Here is a 20,406-nt window from a genome sequence, read left to right as displayed (position 1 = left end):
AGTTTTGACCGGCCTCGTTGTAGGGTGATTTCTACATAAATCACTTGGCGATCTGCTTAACATAGCGCAATATTTCGTGTCCCGAATAAAAAAAGATCAAACATGGAAGAGAATTGTATGCGGTTGATTTAGGACTTATGGAAATTTATCGTGTAGTCGCTATGATTCTATCAAGCTTCTGATAAGTTCCCATTGAATCTAAATCCGAGAACATCCTTCACTCACCATCGATCTTTCTTACTAACTTTGATAACATACTTGACAAGTTTCAAGATGGTTATCTTTAACATCTAACAACTAACTTTAATTTCTGCACTTTATTATACCGCTCTTTATATTTCTCGCTTTATCGCTTTATTTTATCATTTCATCATATTTACATTCCGCTATTTTTCCTTTGTCCATTTGGACGTTTATATTCCGCTATTTTCTCTTTGTCCATTTGGACATATATTTATGTTTCCGCCATTTTCTCTTTGTCCACTTGGACCATACTTTACTTTTATGCTAAAACACTAATAAATAACAAAAATCTAAAAAACACTTAAGGCTCTCTTTTGGACTATTGGTTACTATCCCTAACATTTTGGAGATTCGGACTTATGGACTTAGTACCTCTGGACCCTTATGATGTTGTTACTCTGCTGCTATTCTGTCTGTCTGGCATTGGATTGTTGTTTGTTTGTATGTGCAGGTATTTCCTTGAAAGCCCTTGATGGTTAATTCCAAGGCATTGAAATAAGGATTTTACCCGAAAACAGCCGTTACTCTGCCCGATTTCCGTCAGAATTTTAATGTGCTTAATGCAAAGTGGTGCTAAAGATAATAAGTTCATCTGGACCCCCAAGTGATAATGTTGGTTTAGTATTGATATTCCAAAGGATGGGAAATCTACCTTGACTCTTAATGTCAAGTGTTGGCTTCTTATTTCGGTTAGACCGTTCTTTTCCTTAGCTTTTATTTTACGCAATAGGATAGCCTCTTCATCTCCTCCCATTCTTAAATTTTCAAAATCTTCTCCCTTTTTTCAAAAACCTTCTTATGTTTGCAAACCTTTTCAAAACCTTTTCCTTAAAAAACATCTTTTACCCTTAATGGCCTTTTTCTTCAAAGTTTAGACACTGTTAATTGTCGAAACGAGTGGTTATACCCCACGATTTTGAAATTGATTGATATAATGGGATCTTTTCCGCGTGAGAGAGCTAGTGGCATACTCGTTGATTTTATCCGAGTTGGAGCCCTTCTTTCATTTGCGATGCAAAGAACTCGTTTGTTCTCATGCTCAAGATCAATGGCTGAGTATTTCTCTCCAACGACGATAAAGTGTTTATTCGTTTTTTTTTTAAAATCCTTTTTCCCTTTAAGCGGAACTACATTAGCTCTGACTTCTCCATTGCACCGAGGAGGTATGTAGGCACAAGGCTTAACGTCTTGCCGAGCTTATTTTAAAAATAAAACAAACCGTTTTTTAGCACACACGACACAGACTTTCAAAAAGGTTCCTGTGGAGTACCACAGATATGAGGGGTGCTTAAAACCTTCCCCATGTATAATCAACACCCGTACCTAAGATATCTTCTTTTTGTTTTAAAAACAAACTTTGGGTTTTATTCGTTCTTTCCCCTTTTCCTTTGAAAAAATAAAGTGCGGTGGCGACTTTCACTGAAATATTGAGTCGAGTCAATCCTATGGCTTCGATATCAGATTTTCCCCGCTACACCGCCTTTATAGTTTGACAATGGAAAAAAAGATGATCCAACGTTTCCGGATGATTTGAACAAAAAACGCAATCAATGGAAGAAAGGGTAGGCACACCTCTATTGATGAGTTGGTCTTTTAGAGGTAACCTATTGATGAAAAATCTCCATGCAAAAATCTTGATCTTTTCCGGAATGTTGGTCTTCCATATGAATTCCAACAACTTGGTAGTTGTGATTGGCCAAGCTAACTCCTTTGCATTTGAGACCAAATGCGACACACTAGAAACTGAAAAGGTTCCGTTGGTAGATAACTTCCAATGGAAATCATCCGAAGCCAACAAGTCTGCGCCTTCCCTTGAAGAATCATTCTCAAGTCCCTAAGCTCCTCACCAATAATCAAGTCCGAAGCGGAAGTGGTGGATGAAGAAGCCATCGGAACCGAAGAATTCAACACATCCGCCCCAAAAATGTCTTCTAATTTCCAAGTGATCACACCTTGGTTAGAAGAGTAGGTATCACTCACCGAGCAAAGGTTATTGGTAGTTCTAGCAAACAAGAACGGAAAAGTGACTCTAAGCGGATGTTCATCCACCCAACAACTATACCAAAAGAGAATATTGTTTCCTTGCTTAAACTCACATTTAACCCATTCATTAAATCCTTGGTCCAAATCGTCCTCTTTGAAGTCATTAAGAACGATGTCTCTCCACCAACGGGAATCATCCCCATTTAAAAGATCCTTGCTTGAAGCTAACACTTTACTCTTAGGATTGTGGTATCTCAAGAGTAAGAATTTACTCCAAATTGCATTATCTTCCTTTAAAATTCTCCACTTCCATTTAAGAAGAAGGGATTTGTTCATTTCTCCCACATCTCTAATTTCTAATCCTCCTTTCTCTTTAGGCTTACACACATTCTCCCACTTCACCCAATGTATACATCTAGATTTATAATTCCCGCACCACAAAAAGTTGCTAAGGAGGCTTCTTATGGCTTGAATGATTTTGCTCGGCGCTTTGTAAAACGAAAGAGTAAAGATAGGAATAGCATTAAGCACGAAGCCAATAAGAGTAACCCTCCCACCAATGGATATGTTTCTTCCTCTCCATGTAGAAAGTCTTGTTTTAATGTTGTCTATCACCTCTTGCCACACCTTCTTCTTGTGCGCACCTTTGCCCACCCAAATACCAAGGAATCTAAAAGGGAAACAACCTTTTCTACATGCAAGAAAGGTGGTTGCCGAGTTAAAAAACCAATCTCCTATGTGCTTCCCATACAAGTTACTTTTATGGAAATTGATTTTCAAACCGGATACCAATTCAAAACCTCTCAATAACACTTTTAAACTCCAAAGGTTGTCATATGTAGGTTCTCCTAGAATGATGGTATCATCCGCAAATTGAAGAATATCCACAAAGTCGTCGACCCCATACTTGAAAGGTTTAAAGTCACCCACCTCCATGGATTTTTTAGTTAAAGCGGTCAATCCTTCCATAGCAAGAACAAACAAGAAGGGAGACATAGGATCTCCTTGTCGCAAACCCCTTTGAACCTTGAATTCTCTAGTTGCACTTCCATTTACCATCACGGACATGTAATTGGTAAAAATACTAGCTTCAATCCATTTCATCCATCTTTTGCCAAAACCCATTTTCACCAAAATCCACCTTAAGTAATTCCAAGATATTGAGTCGTACGCCTTTTCGAAGTCCACTTTAAGGAGTAAACACCCCTTCTTCTTCCTCTTCGCCCAATCAAGGATTTCATTAACCATTAGCACTCCATCCATCATACTTCTACCCAGAACAAAAGCGGTTTGGTTGTTGGAAACCAATCTATCCACTACACATCTCATTCTAGCCGCTAGCATCTTTGCAATGATCTTGTAACTACTCCCCACTAAGCAAACAGGACGATATTCAAACAAGTCTTGCGGATTCTTCTTCTTAGGAATTAGAGCAAGAAAAGAAGAGGTAATGGATTTAACAAGGGTACCTTTGTGATAAAAATCGTTGCAACACTTCATAAAGTCTTCTTTAATGATGATCCAATTCCTTTTGTAGAACTCCAAAGAAAAACCATCCGGCCCCGGACTCTTGTTGCCATCACAAGACCAAATAGCTTCCTTCACTTCATCTTCTTCAAACGGTCTCTCTAAAGCCGATGCTTCATCCAAAGACAAAGTGTTTAGATTGATCCCTCTAAGCTCCGGTCTTAACAAACAATCTTCTTTAAACAACTTCTCAAAGTGCTTGAATGTGTGCTCTTTGATTTCATCAACCCCCTCTAACCTTCCCTCCGTCGATTCAATGGAACAAATGGCATTCCTTCTTCTCCTTTCCTTTAAAGAATTGTGAAAAAAACGAGTGTTGTCGTCACCTTCGGAAAGCCAAAGTTGTCTCGACTTTAATCTAAGTAAGCCTTCACGCTTATTTATGTTGTCCCAAAAATCCTCCGCTACTTTAAATCTTTTTACAACTACGTCATCCGGAACATTACCTGCAAAATGAACAAACATGTTATCTAAAGAGTGCATCTCCCTCACGTCACAATTGATTTTGAGATCAATCCACCCATAGACACTCTTGTTCCACCAAACAATCCGGTTTTTAAGAGTTTTCAACTTTTCGACCAAGCAATAATCACCTCTTCCTTTAACCACTATCTTCTCCCATTCCTCCTTCACAAAGATATCAAACTCTTCATGTTTGAACCACATATTATTGAATTTGAAAGGTTTGGGGCCCCAATTCTTTCTATTGTCTTTCAACTAAATAGGCGTGTGATCGGACACATCCCTCTCGCCTATGTATTGTCCCTCCACCTTCCAATCCTCAACGAAACAATCCGTAAGAAGAAATCTATCGATCCTACCCATAGACTTGCCATTACTTCTAATCCAAGTAAACTTGCCTCCTATTGTAGGAAGATCCACCAACTCCATTTCCTCTATGAATTCTTTGAAAAGCATTATCTCCCTCCTATAGCTATGACTCGAAGTCCCAATTCTTTCTTCTACCGAAGTAATAGAATTAAAATCTCCTCCTATGCACCACGAGCCTTTAACGTTACTGTTTTTGAACTCACAAATCCTCTCCCACGATCTCTTCCTCGTGTTCAAATCACAAGAAGCATAGACATTCATAAAGTAAATGAGTTTACCTTCCTTTTCCGCACAAAGGCCTAAGAAACCCTCACCACGAAAACTAAAGACAAGATTGAGGGAGTCCTTCTTCCACATAGTAAGGATGCCTCCCGACGCCCCATTAGCGTCCAAATAAGACCACTCCACTTGATTATCACCCCACAATTCTTTCACAACATTACTCTCCAATCCACTAAGTTTCGTCTCTTGAATAAAACAAATATCAACATCTCCTTTTTGTATGTGGTAGCCTACTCTCTTCCTCTTGGCCCGGCTTCCTCCTCCTCTTAAGTTTAGAGAGAAAATAATCATTGGATAGGTTGGTTTTTAGTCCCCTTCAATTCCTCTCCCCCTTTGGTATCCCTCACTTCCATCTCTATTAGTTTTACTATTGGATCAAAACTGTCTAAAATGTTCTTAATGCCTAGCTTGACCATAGAATTCCACAGCCCCTCCGCCGCCTTATTCAACACTCCATTGGAAATTCTTCTGTTGCAATTTGATATGTCGGCACTAGATATAGATTCACATGTTAAAGGTAATCCTCCGGACAAAAAATTCGGCTTTAAGAAAAGACTTTTCTTATTGGAATGATGAGCTTCTCCATGATGTACACCCATTGGCTCCTTCCCATCTTGCAGCCGAACACCTACTGGGTAAATGAAATGTTGAGTTTGCTCCCCTAGGTGTAACACCTCTCTTATTTTCTTTCTAGATTTTTTGCAATTTTTTATCCTCTTGCAATGGTCATCAAAACATAAGCCTTGTTTCCCTTTGATATTTGTGTCTTTTATCTTGGTGTGCTTCATTGCTTTCTTTATCGGCACCACATGAATCTTTGGGAGTTTAGAGATTTTTCTGATGGAGTTGTTTCGCCCATGCATGCATGTATTTGCCAAACTCTCCTTTTTTTGGTCAACGTGACCACCTTTGCCCAATGATGTAGGAGTATGTATATCCACATGGCCCACTTTGTTAAAAAACACATTCTCACCTTGGCCCACTAAGCTGGCTGAATTTTCCTCCCTCCACGTCATCTTTGTTTCTTCATTGACTAAAAAGTTGAAGCACCCACATGGGTGGGGTCCACCACACTCACGTTCCTCATGAAGTCCTCGTGACATTTCTCGTCTTTCTCTTTCTCCAATAAAAAATTGTTGATAAACAAACCACCTGGGCCCACCCCTTCAATCTCCTTGTTAAAAGAGCTTTGCTTCCCCTCTTCTATGTTCAGATCCGCCGCTACGCTTGCGGTATTCATAGAAATAGCATCTTTGGTACTTCTGCTTTCCGATACACAAGCTAAGCTTTCCTCTTTTTTTCTGAGAGTAATTAATGTTATCTGCAGATCCTGTGTTGAATTGAGTCCCAAAACCTTTCTTTTGCAGGTTCTCTTCTCCCACGTCGCCATCATAATTAATGGATCTGTTCAATGGATCTTTATACTATAATTAGGAGACACATAGCAAACATTATAAATAGGTGACACATACACATTGACCGATACAAACAAGAATTTAATTAGGATACTCATTCATGCCGGCATATTCGCCCTTATTAATTGGAGTCCACCAATTACTTGGCATGCTAATGTATGTTTAAAAAAATGAATGTGGCTAAGAAGACACCATTTTCGGTATGATTTCATTCTTTTGACTTTTTCCTAGTAAAAAAAATGAAATTGAAAAATGTTAAGAGATTTTGAGTATTTTAAATATCGTAATCAGTTTGTTAACACGGACGTGTAACTAGTTTTAGCCATAATAAATAAGTCCATAAGCTTAAGAAAAATCATTTACACATTTACAGTAATGTAATCAGTTAAAGACCCGACTTTTTGTCTTTTCTTTTATTTGACTTGATATTTTTGCTCCCAATCACTCACACACACACACATATATATATATATATATATATATATATATATATATATATATATATATATATATATATATATATATATATATATATATATATATATTTGATGTATGTTTTTAATTAACAATGAATGAAAAGAAAATTCTCACCCTTCATTGATTCATCAATGTGTGGATAATGACAACTTCGAAAAGGTTGTTGATTGCGAATCGTCGAAGCAAGCATGAGAAATTTTGGAAAACACATATGCTGGAGTTGATAAAGCGAAGGTGATGAGGTTACAAACTCACAAACGTCAGCTTGAATTGATTCAAATGAAGGAAAAGGAGACAATCAATGATTACATGAAACGAATTATTCGATTGGTGAACCAAATCAAGGCAGGAAATGGGGTTTTGATTGTATAATGTTTGAATTCGGGATTTAGGAGAAGATGCTTCCAATATCTGAAGAAGAAGAAGAAGAAGAAGTAAAAAACATGGAGGAAACAATGGACATACTGCAAGGAGATCCACTCCAATTAGGCCATAGAAGATAACTTTGTTTAGTGGAAGGATATTAATGGTTTTTCAGTTAAGTCTAGCTATTTGTGTTTGTCTGAGTTGTGTAATATAGGCATAATGGTTGAAGAATATATCTTATCGGAGTTGGGCATACTATGGGGACTACTTCTCAACAAGCTCCCAACAACGACTTGGCAGAATATAATTCTATCACTTTATTATTGATAAATCTCATAGTTTTTTTATATGAACTAAATATTATGCATCAAAAATGATTTCCTAAAATAAGTAATTATTAACTGAAATTTAATTACAACCATTTGTTATATTTTTTTTCCTTACAACCCATAAGAATTCTTTCTTTTTTAAACACAATTACATCGGCCGATAATACACTTCGGTGTATAAGAAGGAGGGCAAAAATTATGTGGACAATCACAATCTTGAATACATCTAATACCTATATAATAAAAAAAGAGAATACACTACTGTTACTAATCAAAGAATATATCGTGTATGAAGTATATTAGAAAATTTAAAAATGATAAAATAACTTACCTTCAACATTGAATGCAGCCAAAAAAATAAAAAGAAAATAATTAAAGCATAAATAAATTTGACAATTTCAACCATATTATTATTATTTTTTTTTTTGTATAAAGTAGAATATGAGTTTATCAATTTATAATTTATAAGATTCATGTTCTCTTTGTTAGAACTCATGCACACCATGAATGCAAGACACAAGTGAAGCACTAATAAAAAAGCAGAAACCGGATGTGGATTTTCTGGAGTCGATACATCCTGCCCAGTCAGCATCTGAATATCGTAGAATTTGCAAATTCGAAGATCTAGGAAACAACAGTCCTTTGTCAGGATTATGCTTCAAATATCGAACAACACGACATGCTGCATGGTAATGCATCTGCGTGGGATTTTGCATGAATTGAGTCAGTTGTTGTGTGGCTAAGGTGATGTCAGGCCTTGTATTATTTAGATACAAGAGCCTACCAATGAGTCTTCGATACTCTGTAATATCATCCATGGGCTTGCTATCATCTTGGTGTAACTTTACTGAAGGATCCAAAGGAGTGGAAGCAGGCTTGGAAGCGAGCAGACCAGTATCATGCAACAAATCGAGACAATATTTACTTTGAGAGATGACAATGCCTTCTCTTGAATGGGCCACCTCAAGGCCAAGGAAATATTTCAATGTTCCTAGGTCCTTGATTTTAAACTCATTGTGCAGAATTCCTTTGATCCTGTCAAACTCAATTAAACTTGTGCCAGCCAAAATCACATCATCAACATAAACTAACAAAACTGTGATATGGCCATTCTCAGAAAGAGTAAACATAGAATAATCTGAATTTGACTGGTGATAACCAAGCTGCAAAAGGAGGAAAGTGAGTTTTTCGTACCATTTTCGGCTAGCTTGCTTCAAACCATAAAGGCTTTTGACAAGCTTGCAAACCTGATTAGGTGCAGCACTTTGAATTCCTTGAGGCACACGCATGTAGACATCTTCCTCTAGGTCTCCATGCAAAAAAGCATTGTTGACATCCAACTGATGTAGAAACCAGTTCTTAATAGATGCCACAGCCAATAGGACACGAACAGTGGAGAGTTTAGCAACAGGAGAGAATGTGTCAAAAAATCAATGCCCTCAACCTGACTATAACCCTTGGCAACTAATCGTGCCTTATATCTTTCTATGGAGCCATCAGCTTTATGTTTAATTTTATAAACCCATCGACTGCCAATAGGTTTAACATTCTCTGGCAGAGTTACAAGCTTCCAAGTGCCATTGATAGCAAGGGCTTCTAACTCGGAATTCATAGCTTCCACCCAGTGCTTATTTTTGCATGCTTCTTCATAAGATTTAGGCTCTAAATCATTGGTAACAGAAGAGCTAAAAGCTTTATGAGAAGATAATAAAAAGTTAAAAGAATGAAATGAGGAAATGGGATAAGTGGTACCTGAAGATGATGGCAAAACTGAAGAATCTGAAGAATTGCACACATAGTCCTTCAGGTAATGAGGAGCATGTCTAGTTCTAGTAGGGCGGTGATTTTGATCATGAATAATGAAGGGTAAGGATGCATCAGGTAATGGAGTAACAGAAGATGCATTGTTGTCTTGAGAATCATGAGGATCAGAAGGAACAGGAGAAATAGATTCAGCAGTGGTGTGATATGTGATATCTGGTGAGGCAGTGTGATACTTCCAGTTAGGTTGAAATGGAAACAAGTGTTCGTAATGAACCACATTTCTTGATAAAAAAATTTCGTGATTATTAATATCAAGAAGAATGACTCCTTTGACACCTTGTTTAAATCCTAAAAAAAATGCATTTTCTACCTCTATTGTCAAGCTTAGTTCTATGAGACTGTATAGTTGAGGCATAAGTCAGAGTTCCAAAGAATCTTAAAGCTTGCAAATCAGGCAACTCATTGAAAAGAAGAAAATATGGTGATTTGTTATGTAACACACGTCTAGGAACTCTATTTATGAGGTATACAACATGTGTAACAGCAAAATTCCAGAACTTTTTAGGAACATTATACTGGAAGATAAGTGCACGAGCTATGTTCATAATGTGTTGGTGTTTTCTTTCCACTATCCCATTTTGTTGGGGAGACTCAACACAACTGGTTTGATGCAAAATGCCCTTAGAAGCATAAAAAGATGGCATTATAAACTCTGCACCATTATCACTTCTTATGATTTTAATTTGAGTTTTGTGTTGAACTTCAACCATTTTAACAAAATTAATGACATTTTCTCTAGCTTCATCTTTGGATTTCATCAAGATAATCCAAGTGTACCTACTATAGTCATCCTACAGCTGTAAGGAAATAAGAGTGACCATAAAGGGATTTTATAGCTAAAGGGCCCCAAACATCAAAATGAACAATATCAAAAGAGTGTTTGGCTTTATTGAAACTGGAATGGTAAGGAAGCTTTTTGTGTTTGGCAAAATGACATACATCACAGGCAGCATCTTGATCAATACTGATGAAAGGAAAAGATTTACTTAAAAGCTGCAATCTATAATGAGACAAGTGACCTAATCTGAAGTGCCATAGAGCACTCTTAGGTAAAGATCAAGTAGAAGTATTATTGATGGTAGAACTAGCTTCATGCTCCTTTTCAAGGACAAGATGGTACAATCCTTCATGCTTCTAAGCCAAACCAATCATCTTCTTCGATTGCTGATCCTGAATAAAGCATTGATTGTCATTAAAATGCACTTGATAATTGGAATTATGACATAACTTTGAAACAGATATCAAGTTAACTGAAAAAGCAGGAATGTAAAGCACATTTGTGATGACAAGTGTAGGAGAAAACACAATTGTGCCAACATAGTTAGCTTAAGCAAATTGGCCATTAGGTAATTTAACACTAATAGGAGTGATGGCTTGACAAGAATGAAACCAAGACTGAGAGGAACATATATGATCACTAGCACCGGAATCAATGATCCAAGAATTAGAGGTGCAACATTTATAAGCAAAAGAGTAAGAATTACCATCATTGTTTACAGGAAAATGACCTGTAAGAGATGCTGAAGCAACTTGGTTAGAGGCAGCAGAAGTGGAAGCTTGATGGAGAGAAGAATTTTGGATTAATTGCACCAATTTGTCAAATTGTTCTTGAGTGATGTGAGAGGCACTGCTGGGAGCAACCACTGATCGAGAATCAGCTTCTTCAGCATCACCATTCTCACTTGTAGAAGCATTATTGGCACTAGAATTCTTGCCAAAATGAGGTGGAAAACCGTGTTTTCTGTAACACACTTCTATAGTATGGCCAGTCCTGCCACAGTGAGTATATATCTTGGTTTTGGAGTTATTAGATTGAGAGGTGTGATTACCTTGCTTGGGGTTGAACTTCTTGTATCCAACAGCATTAATCAGGGCTTGTGATTCATCAATTGGTGCGAATTTTCCTTGTCTCTCATGTTGAAGAACCATAGAAAAATTTTGTTCATAGGAGGTAGTGGATCCATAAGAAGAAATTGTGACTTAACCACAGAAAAATTCTCGTTCAGACCTGTCAAGAATCTGATAGTATACAACAAAGTGTGATTCTTTCTAGCTTGCCTCATAGCTTCGCAAGAGCATCGAACTCTACATACACAATTGGGAATGGGCATATAAATCTCCAATTCTTCCCAAAGAATCTTCAAGGTTGAGTAGAATTCAGTGACAGACTTTGAGTCTTGCTTGAGGACGTAGATTTCTTGTTGTAATTCGAAAACGCGTATCAAATCTCCTTGAGAAAAACGCTCCTTTAAATCATTCCAAACATCGAGCGCATTTTCCATGAACACGATCGATTGAGCTATTGATTCTGAAACCGAGTTGAGAATCCATGACTGAACTAGCATGTTGCAACGATTCCATGCACGAAATGATGGATCAAAATCAACAGTAGGAACTGGTATGGATCCAATTACAAATTCAAGCTTCATATTTCCACCAAGGGCGCGACGCATTGATCTTGCCCAAGAAGGGTAGTTGAAACCTTCAAGAACTGGAAGAACTTTGACAGTAGAAGGTCCATCGTTGGGATGAACGTAGTATGGACTGGTAGGATCACACTGCGGATCGAGCGTGGAGGCATGATCACAGTTGGATTGCACAGGCTCAAGATACCATGTTAGAACTCATGCACACCATGAATGCATGGCTACAACTGTTGCACAACAGACAAGAGAGAGAGAGAGAGAGAGAGAGAGAGAGAGAGAGAGAGAGAGAGAGAGAGAGAGAGAGAGAGAGAGAGAGAGAGAGAGATAAGGAAGAAGAAGTGAGTAGAATTGAAGCTAAGAATATGTATTATTCAGCTTAAGTTGGGAATACATCATAGTAGTGTTTATATACAGTTTCTCAATGATGAACTAGATGAGAAACCCTAACAAACTCTCTAACCGTAATAACTAACTTCCCTAACTAACTTCTCATAACAAAAGAACAGTTATATGAAGTAGGAGCAAGTAAGCTATCAGTTACAAGATGAACTACTAATCTATATTCCAACACTCTTTACATGAATTAAATAGTTTTTAGCTTTTATGGAGCTGTAAAGAACATTTTTAAAATAAAAATAATTATGAAATGCTTCTTCAATATATCAATGTGGTTTGGAATATTAAAGCTATGTTATGGGGGTGGACTTCTATAGGAAATATTACACATACCAATTGTAATTTTTATGAGTTTTGCAAAAATTCTTTGTTTTATATCTCTTAGATTTTATTTAGTGTGTAATCTTTCTTTTCCGAGTTTGTATTATCGGACCTTTTGTAATCGGGTTTGAGAATTTCTATTCTCTATCAATGAAAGTTGCTTAAAAAAAAGAACATCACAAGATAGGAATTATTTTGTTGGATCATGGTGATTGTTTATTAGTATAATTGTTAAATATGAGATTTGTTGAATTTGTTGGAGGTCACCTTATTAGTATGATTTGTTGGATTTATCGACATGCCTCAATTATATAGTTGTTAAATATGAGATGGTCTAGCGTATGTTTTGTTTAATATTTGGGTTTTATACAGAAATTGGGGCTATTTAAAAATGTAAGGTTATGTCACTAATAAATTAGAAGAAGAACATTTGAAAAAAAATCTATGATAATTCTAGTAAAGGGATTAAGTTACCAGCGGCATGTGAGTAATTTAAGGCTGGATTCAAGTGACTTTGAATCTTTTCTCAATATGAATTTTAATGTCACTTTTGCTTTTACAATTTTGTTATTATTTTTTTTTTGGATAGGTAAACGAAGTGGTAATAATTACAATAAAAACACACACATAACACAATTGCCACAACCAAAATTTAAACTTTAGTGATGACTTCTAATCTATAAATAAGCACAAACTGTGATACGACATCGAAACACAACAAATGTAAAAAATGTAGGACATTGATACCTCTACATATATAATAATATTTGAGCATTATTTATCCATTTATTATTAAAAGAGTTGAAAATATTCTAATCAAGATTTGACTTTTTACTATAATATTGCATCAATATAAGCTTAACCTTTTTAGATGTGTGAGATTTGTCCAAAACATGTATAAAAGTGTGTTGAAGCAAGGAAAAAAACAAATTTTATATGAAATACTTGTCTGAATTTTCTGACATGTCTGGTATGAATGTCACACAGATATCAGTCACCGATTCAACGAGTGTTGATCAAAGAAAAACCTATTTTTTGAATAACACGTATTTGAATTTTCTAAAACTTGTTTTACTTTTTCGACATGTGTCGTACGGATATCATACAATTGTCGGACACTGACACTTGTTAAGGATTTGACTTCTGCCAGTTGACTCCTAAAGGTGTCTACGCTTCATTGATATTGACTTCTGCCAGTTGAATAAGGATTTGTGGACTCTTTAGTTACTTTAATTACATAAAATAAGAACTCTTTTGTTCAATGAAGTTAAAGGTAAATTCATTATTGTAACATAATCTTTGTGTATGATCTTAGTTAGTTGCAACGATTTAATACACTTGTTCAAATAACTACAATCTCCCAAGAATAACAATCGCATATTACATGTCAGAACCTTTAAGACAAGAAACTAGGAATCAAATATTGTTAAATCGATTGAAATTATTGAAACTAGGAGATGAATATGTCTACCATATGGTGATGTGGTCACAAAAATTCAAGAATACACGTGTTTCAACATAAAATGAGAAGATTATGTGAAATATGTGACAAAAATAGGAGAAACAACACTATAAATAATGATGTATGAGATCATTGATGGAAAAATAATTTAAAAAACCTCCAAAGAGAAGAAGATGTGAGTGGAACAACAAGAATAAGACGCACCCATAAATCTAGAAGATTTCAACTATGTCATCCCCAAAATGCCATCTGCTGAAGACTTACTTAAGGAATTAATCAAGAGACAAAAGTGGATAAATGGCAAGATCAACTTCTTGGTCTTCATCTGCCCAAGAGTTGATAATTATATTTTGATACACTTTTCATGTAAGGAATTAGAAATTAAAAATATTATGCAGGTTTGTATTAACACTTGCAAATTTTAAATTAGTTTTAGCTTGCAAATAATAGGACAGTCCAATAACCTATTACAATGTAAATATTGAAACACTCCTTCATAGTGATTTGAACCATTTAGCAATAATTTAACGTGATATAGTTTTACTAATTCCACTTATATCTTATTTACAGGTCTTACTTATTGTGAGTTTAATGATCTTTAATAAGTCATCAGGCAATGATTATTGCTTGTCACTGTGAGGGAAAAGGGTGGAAGTTGTTAGGCAGACTCCAATTTGAAAGGAAATTCACATCAGGTAGAATTGTGTATTCTCCAACTGACTCAAGGATGAGACTATATCAGAGACATTTAGAAAATGGAGACTATGAATTTGCTAATGCAGAGAAACTAAGGCTTGAACAGTTGCAGAGACAATTAATTCACCTGCAACTCAGCTTTGTCCTTCAAATCTAGCGTGTTTGGACATCAGGTATTATTTGATTTTGTAACGTTTTTGAATACCTCTAAGACCTTCTAATTTTTTTGTATAGAAATATTCCAAGATGGAAATTTTGTGATATGGTACCATTTTGTTTCTGAGAGTAGTGTTATCAATATCTCTTGTAATTTTGCTATGGACTCAATATCAATTGACAAGATGTAGCTTTCTAATTGTGGAAAGAGTATGTATTGATTTCAACTTCTCACAAAACAGAAAATAAATCTTTGATAAACCAATTCTGTAAGGAAATTCAATACAAAATCAGCATAACTCAGAAATAAAGTACTTTGCAAATTTGAGTGGCTCAGTAATTTCTAACTTAAATTCATCATTTACTTATGTATGTCTTTATTTATATTACATTGTACAATAGGAAAAAAATACTATCTAGGAAGTATCTAATTACTTTAAGAAACTGCTGATTTGTCAAGAAGTTTCATCATGAAGTTAAACTTAACATCTGGTGAAGTCTTTGGTTGGGGCCAATTAGCTCCTTCCGGAACCTTTATAAATTTGAAACTTTGTCCTTGGTATAACTTCGTCGCCGCAGGATTTCATAATTCACAGTGTAATGCAATTGGCGCGACATCCCCAAATTTTGGCTTAGGACTCCGCGTTACTTGGCTGAAACCTATAGTTTGCTTACACATAACTGCAACAACTTTAGCAATGAAGTTGCACAATTTTTGGTCGGTGGTACCATTATTGATTATATTCTTCAGCTCCCCAATGAAGTTATAAGCAGTCCAATAAGTGCTCTCATGTGTAAGTTATCACCTGCATTATTTTACGCAAATTTGAACTTCTTCTTAGTTGTCCACTTCTTGCAGACATGGTTATGTTTTTAATGTGTTATAATGTTTTGACATATATAAGTAACAAAATATATTTAACCAAAATGTTAATGACTTGTAGAAATTGTTTAACTTTATACATATACTTAGACATGCTTAAACATATTCATCTCTATTGCTTGTATTATAAGATTTATTTTTGTCAATTGGTTATGTTTTCTCCGAGAATTGTCAAGAGTTCCATATTCAATGAGATGTAAAGTGGAAATGAGTTTAGTCACTCACAGTCTAGACAAAACTGTCTCAATTGGTTATGTATTATAAGTTTGTTTTAGCTGCTTTCCCATTCTAGAGGTAATAAGAGGAAATAATGTGGTAACTGTGGAGGCATTTGAACTGGTGAACATGAGCATCCGATTTATGTTTCTTGTACTTATTTATAAGTTGTAAGGTTTAAAGTTTCAATAGATACCCTGGGAGTAAAATGTAATTGAGAATCTTAATGTTGTGTCTAAGGCTAATATGAGGTTATGTTTCTGGTTGATTTTCAATCTAAGATACCTTTAGTGGTTCATTGGAAGGTACTCCCTCTGGCCCTTATTATAAGAAAATATTCTCTTTTCAGATTCATTGAATAATGAATGTATCTGGTCTTTTAAGTAGACCAGATACAATTATTACTCAATAAACCTAAAAGAGAATATTTGCTTATAATTCAGGCCGGAGGGAGTATTGATTTAACTTGAATGTTGTTTGTCTTTTTCGGTTGAATTGATAGTTTTCTATTACATATGAAATTAACAATTTTCTCTTTAATCTAAAATATTGGTTGTTGATTGTGCCTATTACAGTTTTAACTACCAGATAGTTAATTCTTTTTCTGATTTGTGCATGTTGTACTTGGACTATTTGACATGTTTCTGCATGTCTTTGTTCTACCTTTTATAAAAAATATCAATAGATATATTTAGATTAGACATAAGCCACACAATTGTAAAATATGACATTTGCTTAAAGCATATTATATCAGGTATTAAAATATATGATATGAAAAATATTTGTCAAAAGATTTTACATCAGGTATTTATTTACAATGATATAAAAAATATATGAAAAAATGAAAAATGTATAACACAGTGGCAGTATTGTAAATAAAATGAAAAAAAAAGGCGGTGGCAGAATTGTAAATAAATGAAAATCTTATTATAAGGAATTTTACATTAGGCCTAAACCATACCCGATGTGATAAATAGAACGCACAGTGGACCTTCTCATTGGTCCAGTTAATAACCGATGGGAAATATCAAATTAATTAGCCTTTGCATCGGGCAATTAAAGAACCGATGGAAAATGTTACTCCCAATTTTTCCCTAAAACCCATTTCCTTCTATATGCAGACACAACATTCATTTCTTATTCTTCTGAAACCCTATTCCGCCGTCACGACTCTATTCGCTGTCACGACCTCCTTCGCCTTCCTCCTCCGCCTTCTTCCTTTTGAGTTGAGTTGTATCCATGGCCTCTCTCTCCTTGAAATCCTCTTTTGAGTTGAGCCACAACTGAAACAAGCAGATCGAACTGAGTTGAGTCTATTCAAGATCCAATTCTGACCCCAAAAGTACCACCGCCATGATGAGCGTCATCGACCTTCTAACCCGAATCGATTCCATTTGCAAAAAGTATGACAAATACGACCTCGACAAGGAGAATATGGAAGAAGATCTGGACGATGTCGTTCCATGTACATCCCTCGCTGTTTAGTCAGATGCAATAGGGTATCGTATCTCTAGATTTCATGTTTGTGCAATAGGGTTAAGTCAGATGCACTTATGGATGTTATTTGGGACATTATGCGTTGCTGGGTAAGAGATTTAAACACTCGCTTTCTCATGTTTAAGGCTTGTTCATTTGTGTTCTGTCATCGTCGGTATCGGTTCCTATATAAAATAATGCCCCGTTCCTTTCATTGTAGGTTAAAAATCATCCCGTGAAAGGTCAGCCGGCAGATCAACCTGGAAGTATCATACTTGCAAAGGAACTCGTTCTACAGGTATATTGAGTATCAAAACAACTTAAACTTAACTCTCATATGATAAGTGCTTATCAAATAAGTGCTTTTATTAAGTCCTTTAACCAAATGCCTTCTGATTATACAGGGTAATATAAAGTTTTTTTCCTTGTCTGTGTTATCTTTTTTCAGGCTAATTTTGCTAGGGCTGTAGCGTCTCTTAGCAAGGCGCAAGCAAAGAAAGTTTCGAGGTTTTTTCCAATCCCGAAAGACATTAGGGGTCCAAAACTAAGGGCAGGACGAACTATCACTAGCAAGCATGTCTCTCTGATAGGTGAAACAGCCCTTAATGCTCTCAATAATGAAGAAGATAATAAAGAAGAAGAACCTAAAGGTAAGAAGCCATAAATTGAAGAAGATAATAGTGCCACATCTTAGCTCATAAAAAAGGCTCTTGAAATCAAATTTTCATGAAATTCCACATTTTTTGGTTACAAAAGAAAGCTTATTTGTTTTCACCAAAATTTTGCTCATCAAAGTGAGCTGAGCTAAGTTATTTTTGTAGATTGTGTGTCTTTTTGCTCAATGAAGAATTAAGTTAAATGTTTTGGCAAGAGGTTTAGGCACTTCAAGAATTAAGTTAAATGTGCCTATTTGTTAAATCTGTTTTTCTTTGTTATTTGGAAATTGTGCTGTGTTGAATAATAATTGATTTTTAATTTAATTTTGATTTGGTGTTTTTTATAATGACACATTTTTATGGCCGACAACTTTGAGCATGCAGGTTCTTGAAGACTTCAAAATTTGACAGATTTTAGTTGTTTAAACTTGTAATATTGGATTGGCTAGTTGTTATCTTATGGTGGTATTCATGCTCGATTTTTACCACAGATTGTGTTTATTTATTCTCTCAATATATTTCAACCAAATAAAGTAGTATATGTTTTATTAAAAGAAAACATATGGCAAACATGTAGGGATTAACCAGCGGGTGTTGATTCTAATGGAACAAGTTAGACTCAATATGGTAATTCAACTGTGGATTTTTGATGAGATGATATCTGATGAAGCATGCATTCATCATGTTTTGTAGAATTAATGTGTTTTGATTTTGTATTATAGGACTTATAGCTGGAGTTTACAGAAGGCGCAATGATTGGGTTAGTTTGTTAGTTGCTTCTAATTTATTAGTCCATTAGATTGGAGAATTGTTAGGTTTATAAGTTTCAGAATAATGATGTGCTATAGGTTTATAATAACAGTGATAATTATTTATGTTTAGGTTGGGTGAGTATCAAAATGGAAAATTTATTTGGTTATGATATCATGATTATTGAATTCAAATTTAAACAGAGAAATGAAAAATCATTTCAATAGTGATACTATTAAAATTTCCAATCACTCCACCGAAAGCACACAGACTCAACTTTTCTGGGTTTGCAAATTATCCACTTTAATTTTTATATTTTTAATAAGTATATGTATTTTGGCTTTATTTTATATTTTGTCTCTTTAATTTTTTATTTATTGGAATGAACTATATTTGATTCAATTCCTGTGAAAAAAATAACAAATTAGCTTATTTAATTTTTAATTAAATTAGACAAATTATATATTATGGATACGTCTTTACGGCTCTCTTTTTTGGTTTTATGACTGTTATTATTTTGACAGAATTGTAGCTATTCTTAAATATAATTGTTATCTTTTTAAATGAGTCTTGACTTTATTCTAGTACTTCGACTATTGATTTCATTGTTGAGTTATTTACTCTCTATATGTCGATTGTTCTCGACAGGTTTGCAATCCCCAAAAGTCCGTTATTTATGCAGGTTCAATGAATAACGAAGACATTGTATGCTAGCTAATAGGATTGGATACTTTGAAAGATTGGATAGGATCAATGTTATAACAACTTAGTTTGCTGGGAAAAAGAATCATTACTTCTCTTGTCAACGAGCTTGTGAGTTTGCTGTGACTATTTTTCTTTGAAATGTAACGGTTTTGACAATGCTTTTGTTTTCGACATAAGTTTTTCTTTTGGTTATATGAGTATATCATTTACAAATAATGCTCTTTTGTATCACCTGCAATAGGTTGGAGTTGTTTCAGATGAAAAATTATTGGAACTTTTGGATGTAGCAATGTCAGCAGACACTGCAGAGACGGTGAAAAGATCCAGAGAATTGATGGACTCCGGAGTTGATCCAATGGTTTTGATGTCTCAACTAGATGGCCTTATTATTGACATCATTGCTGGATCATACGTGGTCGTTGACACCAAACCCGACGGTTCATTCTTCTGTGGTCGGAGTTGTTAGTGCAATCTCTGTTTCCATTTCAAAAAATTTGCAAACTTGTGAATTTTTTCACAGCTGAGCTATGTAAGGAGCTGATGAAGGAGAAGGTGGTGGTTGTTCCATCAGAGGTGGTAATATATTTTGGGGAAGAAAACATGGTGCTGATTTCAAACGAATTGTTGTGATTTTCGCTTGGGTTTCAGTTCCACAAACCCTTTTAAGGGAATTCGTTGACCTTTATTCCTCTTTGGGTTGGAATTCCCTTGTTTGTTAGGCTCATTATCTATCCGCGTAAGTCTTTATTCCCTGCTTTGTTACTGGTTAACTTGCTTGATTTGTCATGGTAGAAAGTAGAAATTATGTGCTGGTCTGCATTGTCATGTTGAACAGGCGACCATGTGCAGAGAGTAGAATAACAAAGTTAGTTCAAAATTTGGCTCAACTAGTAATGTATATGTAGTTTATACTGAGTTTTGGAATTAAGAATATGGGTGTTTTGGAGATATTTACATTGTTTCTTTACGCATTTAATTCATTCCAA

At 35.2% G+C, this 20,406-nt stretch overlaps 2 protein-coding genes across 3 annotated transcripts; one reads left to right on the top strand and one right to left on the bottom strand.

Annotated features, from left to right (window-relative positions):
* Positions 1-4,470: 4,470 nt before the first annotated feature.
* LOC131623407 (uncharacterized) lies at positions 4,471-5,157 on the bottom strand. The gene has a single exon (XM_058894418.1). It carries the CDS (start codon positions 5,155-5,157, stop codon positions 4,471-4,473), a length of 687 nt encoding a protein of 228 aa, XP_058750401.1.
* Positions 5,158-16,889: 11,732 nt separating this feature from the next.
* Positions 16,890-18,709, top strand: LOC131623393 (tRNA (guanine(26)-N(2))-dimethyltransferase 1-like). Of its 2 annotated transcripts, XM_058894405.1 has the most exons (4): positions 16,890-17,419; positions 17,530-17,607; positions 17,758-17,959; positions 18,350-18,709. In XM_058894405.1, exons 1-4 carry the CDS (start codon positions 17,387-17,389, stop codon positions 18,355-18,357), a joined length of 321 nt encoding a protein of 106 aa, XP_058750388.1. In that variant the 5' UTR covers positions 16,890-17,386; the 3' UTR covers positions 18,358-18,709. The 2 variants fall into 2 exon arrangements, with proteins under 2 accessions (XP_058750388.1, XP_058750386.1); XM_058894403.1 differs by lacking the exon at positions 18,350-18,709 and having other exon boundaries at positions 17,758-18,252.
* Positions 18,710-20,406: the final 1,697 nt, after the last annotated feature.

The sequence above is a fragment of the Vicia villosa genome, unplaced genomic scaffold, assembly GCF_029867415.1.
Source record: "Vicia villosa cultivar HV-30 ecotype Madison, WI unplaced genomic scaffold, Vvil1.0 ctg.000063F_1_1_1, whole genome shotgun sequence".
NCBI classification, from domain to species: Eukaryota; Viridiplantae; Streptophyta; class Magnoliopsida; order Fabales; family Fabaceae; genus Vicia; species Vicia villosa.
The sequence above is the reverse complement of the archived record's forward strand: the minus strand, read 5'-3'. Positions and strand labels throughout refer to the sequence as shown.

Bases quoted from the DNA above. Each gene is read 5' to 3' on its own strand.
- LOC131623407 (XM_058894418.1), bottom strand. From the start codon at position 5,157: ATGATTATTTTCTCTCTAAACTTAAGAGGAGGAGGAAGCCGGGCCAAG.
- LOC131623393 (XM_058894403.1), top strand. From the start codon at position 17,387: ATGGATGTTATTTGGGACATTATGCGTTGCTGG. The intron at 17,420-17,529 runs GTAAGAGATTTA...CTTTCATTGTAG, and splicing joins GGGACATTATGCGTTGCTGG to GTTAAAAATCATCCCGTGAA. The intron at 17,608-17,757 runs GTATATTGAGTA...ATCTTTTTTCAG, and splicing joins CAAAGGAACTCGTTCTACAG to GCTAATTTTGCTAGGGCTGT.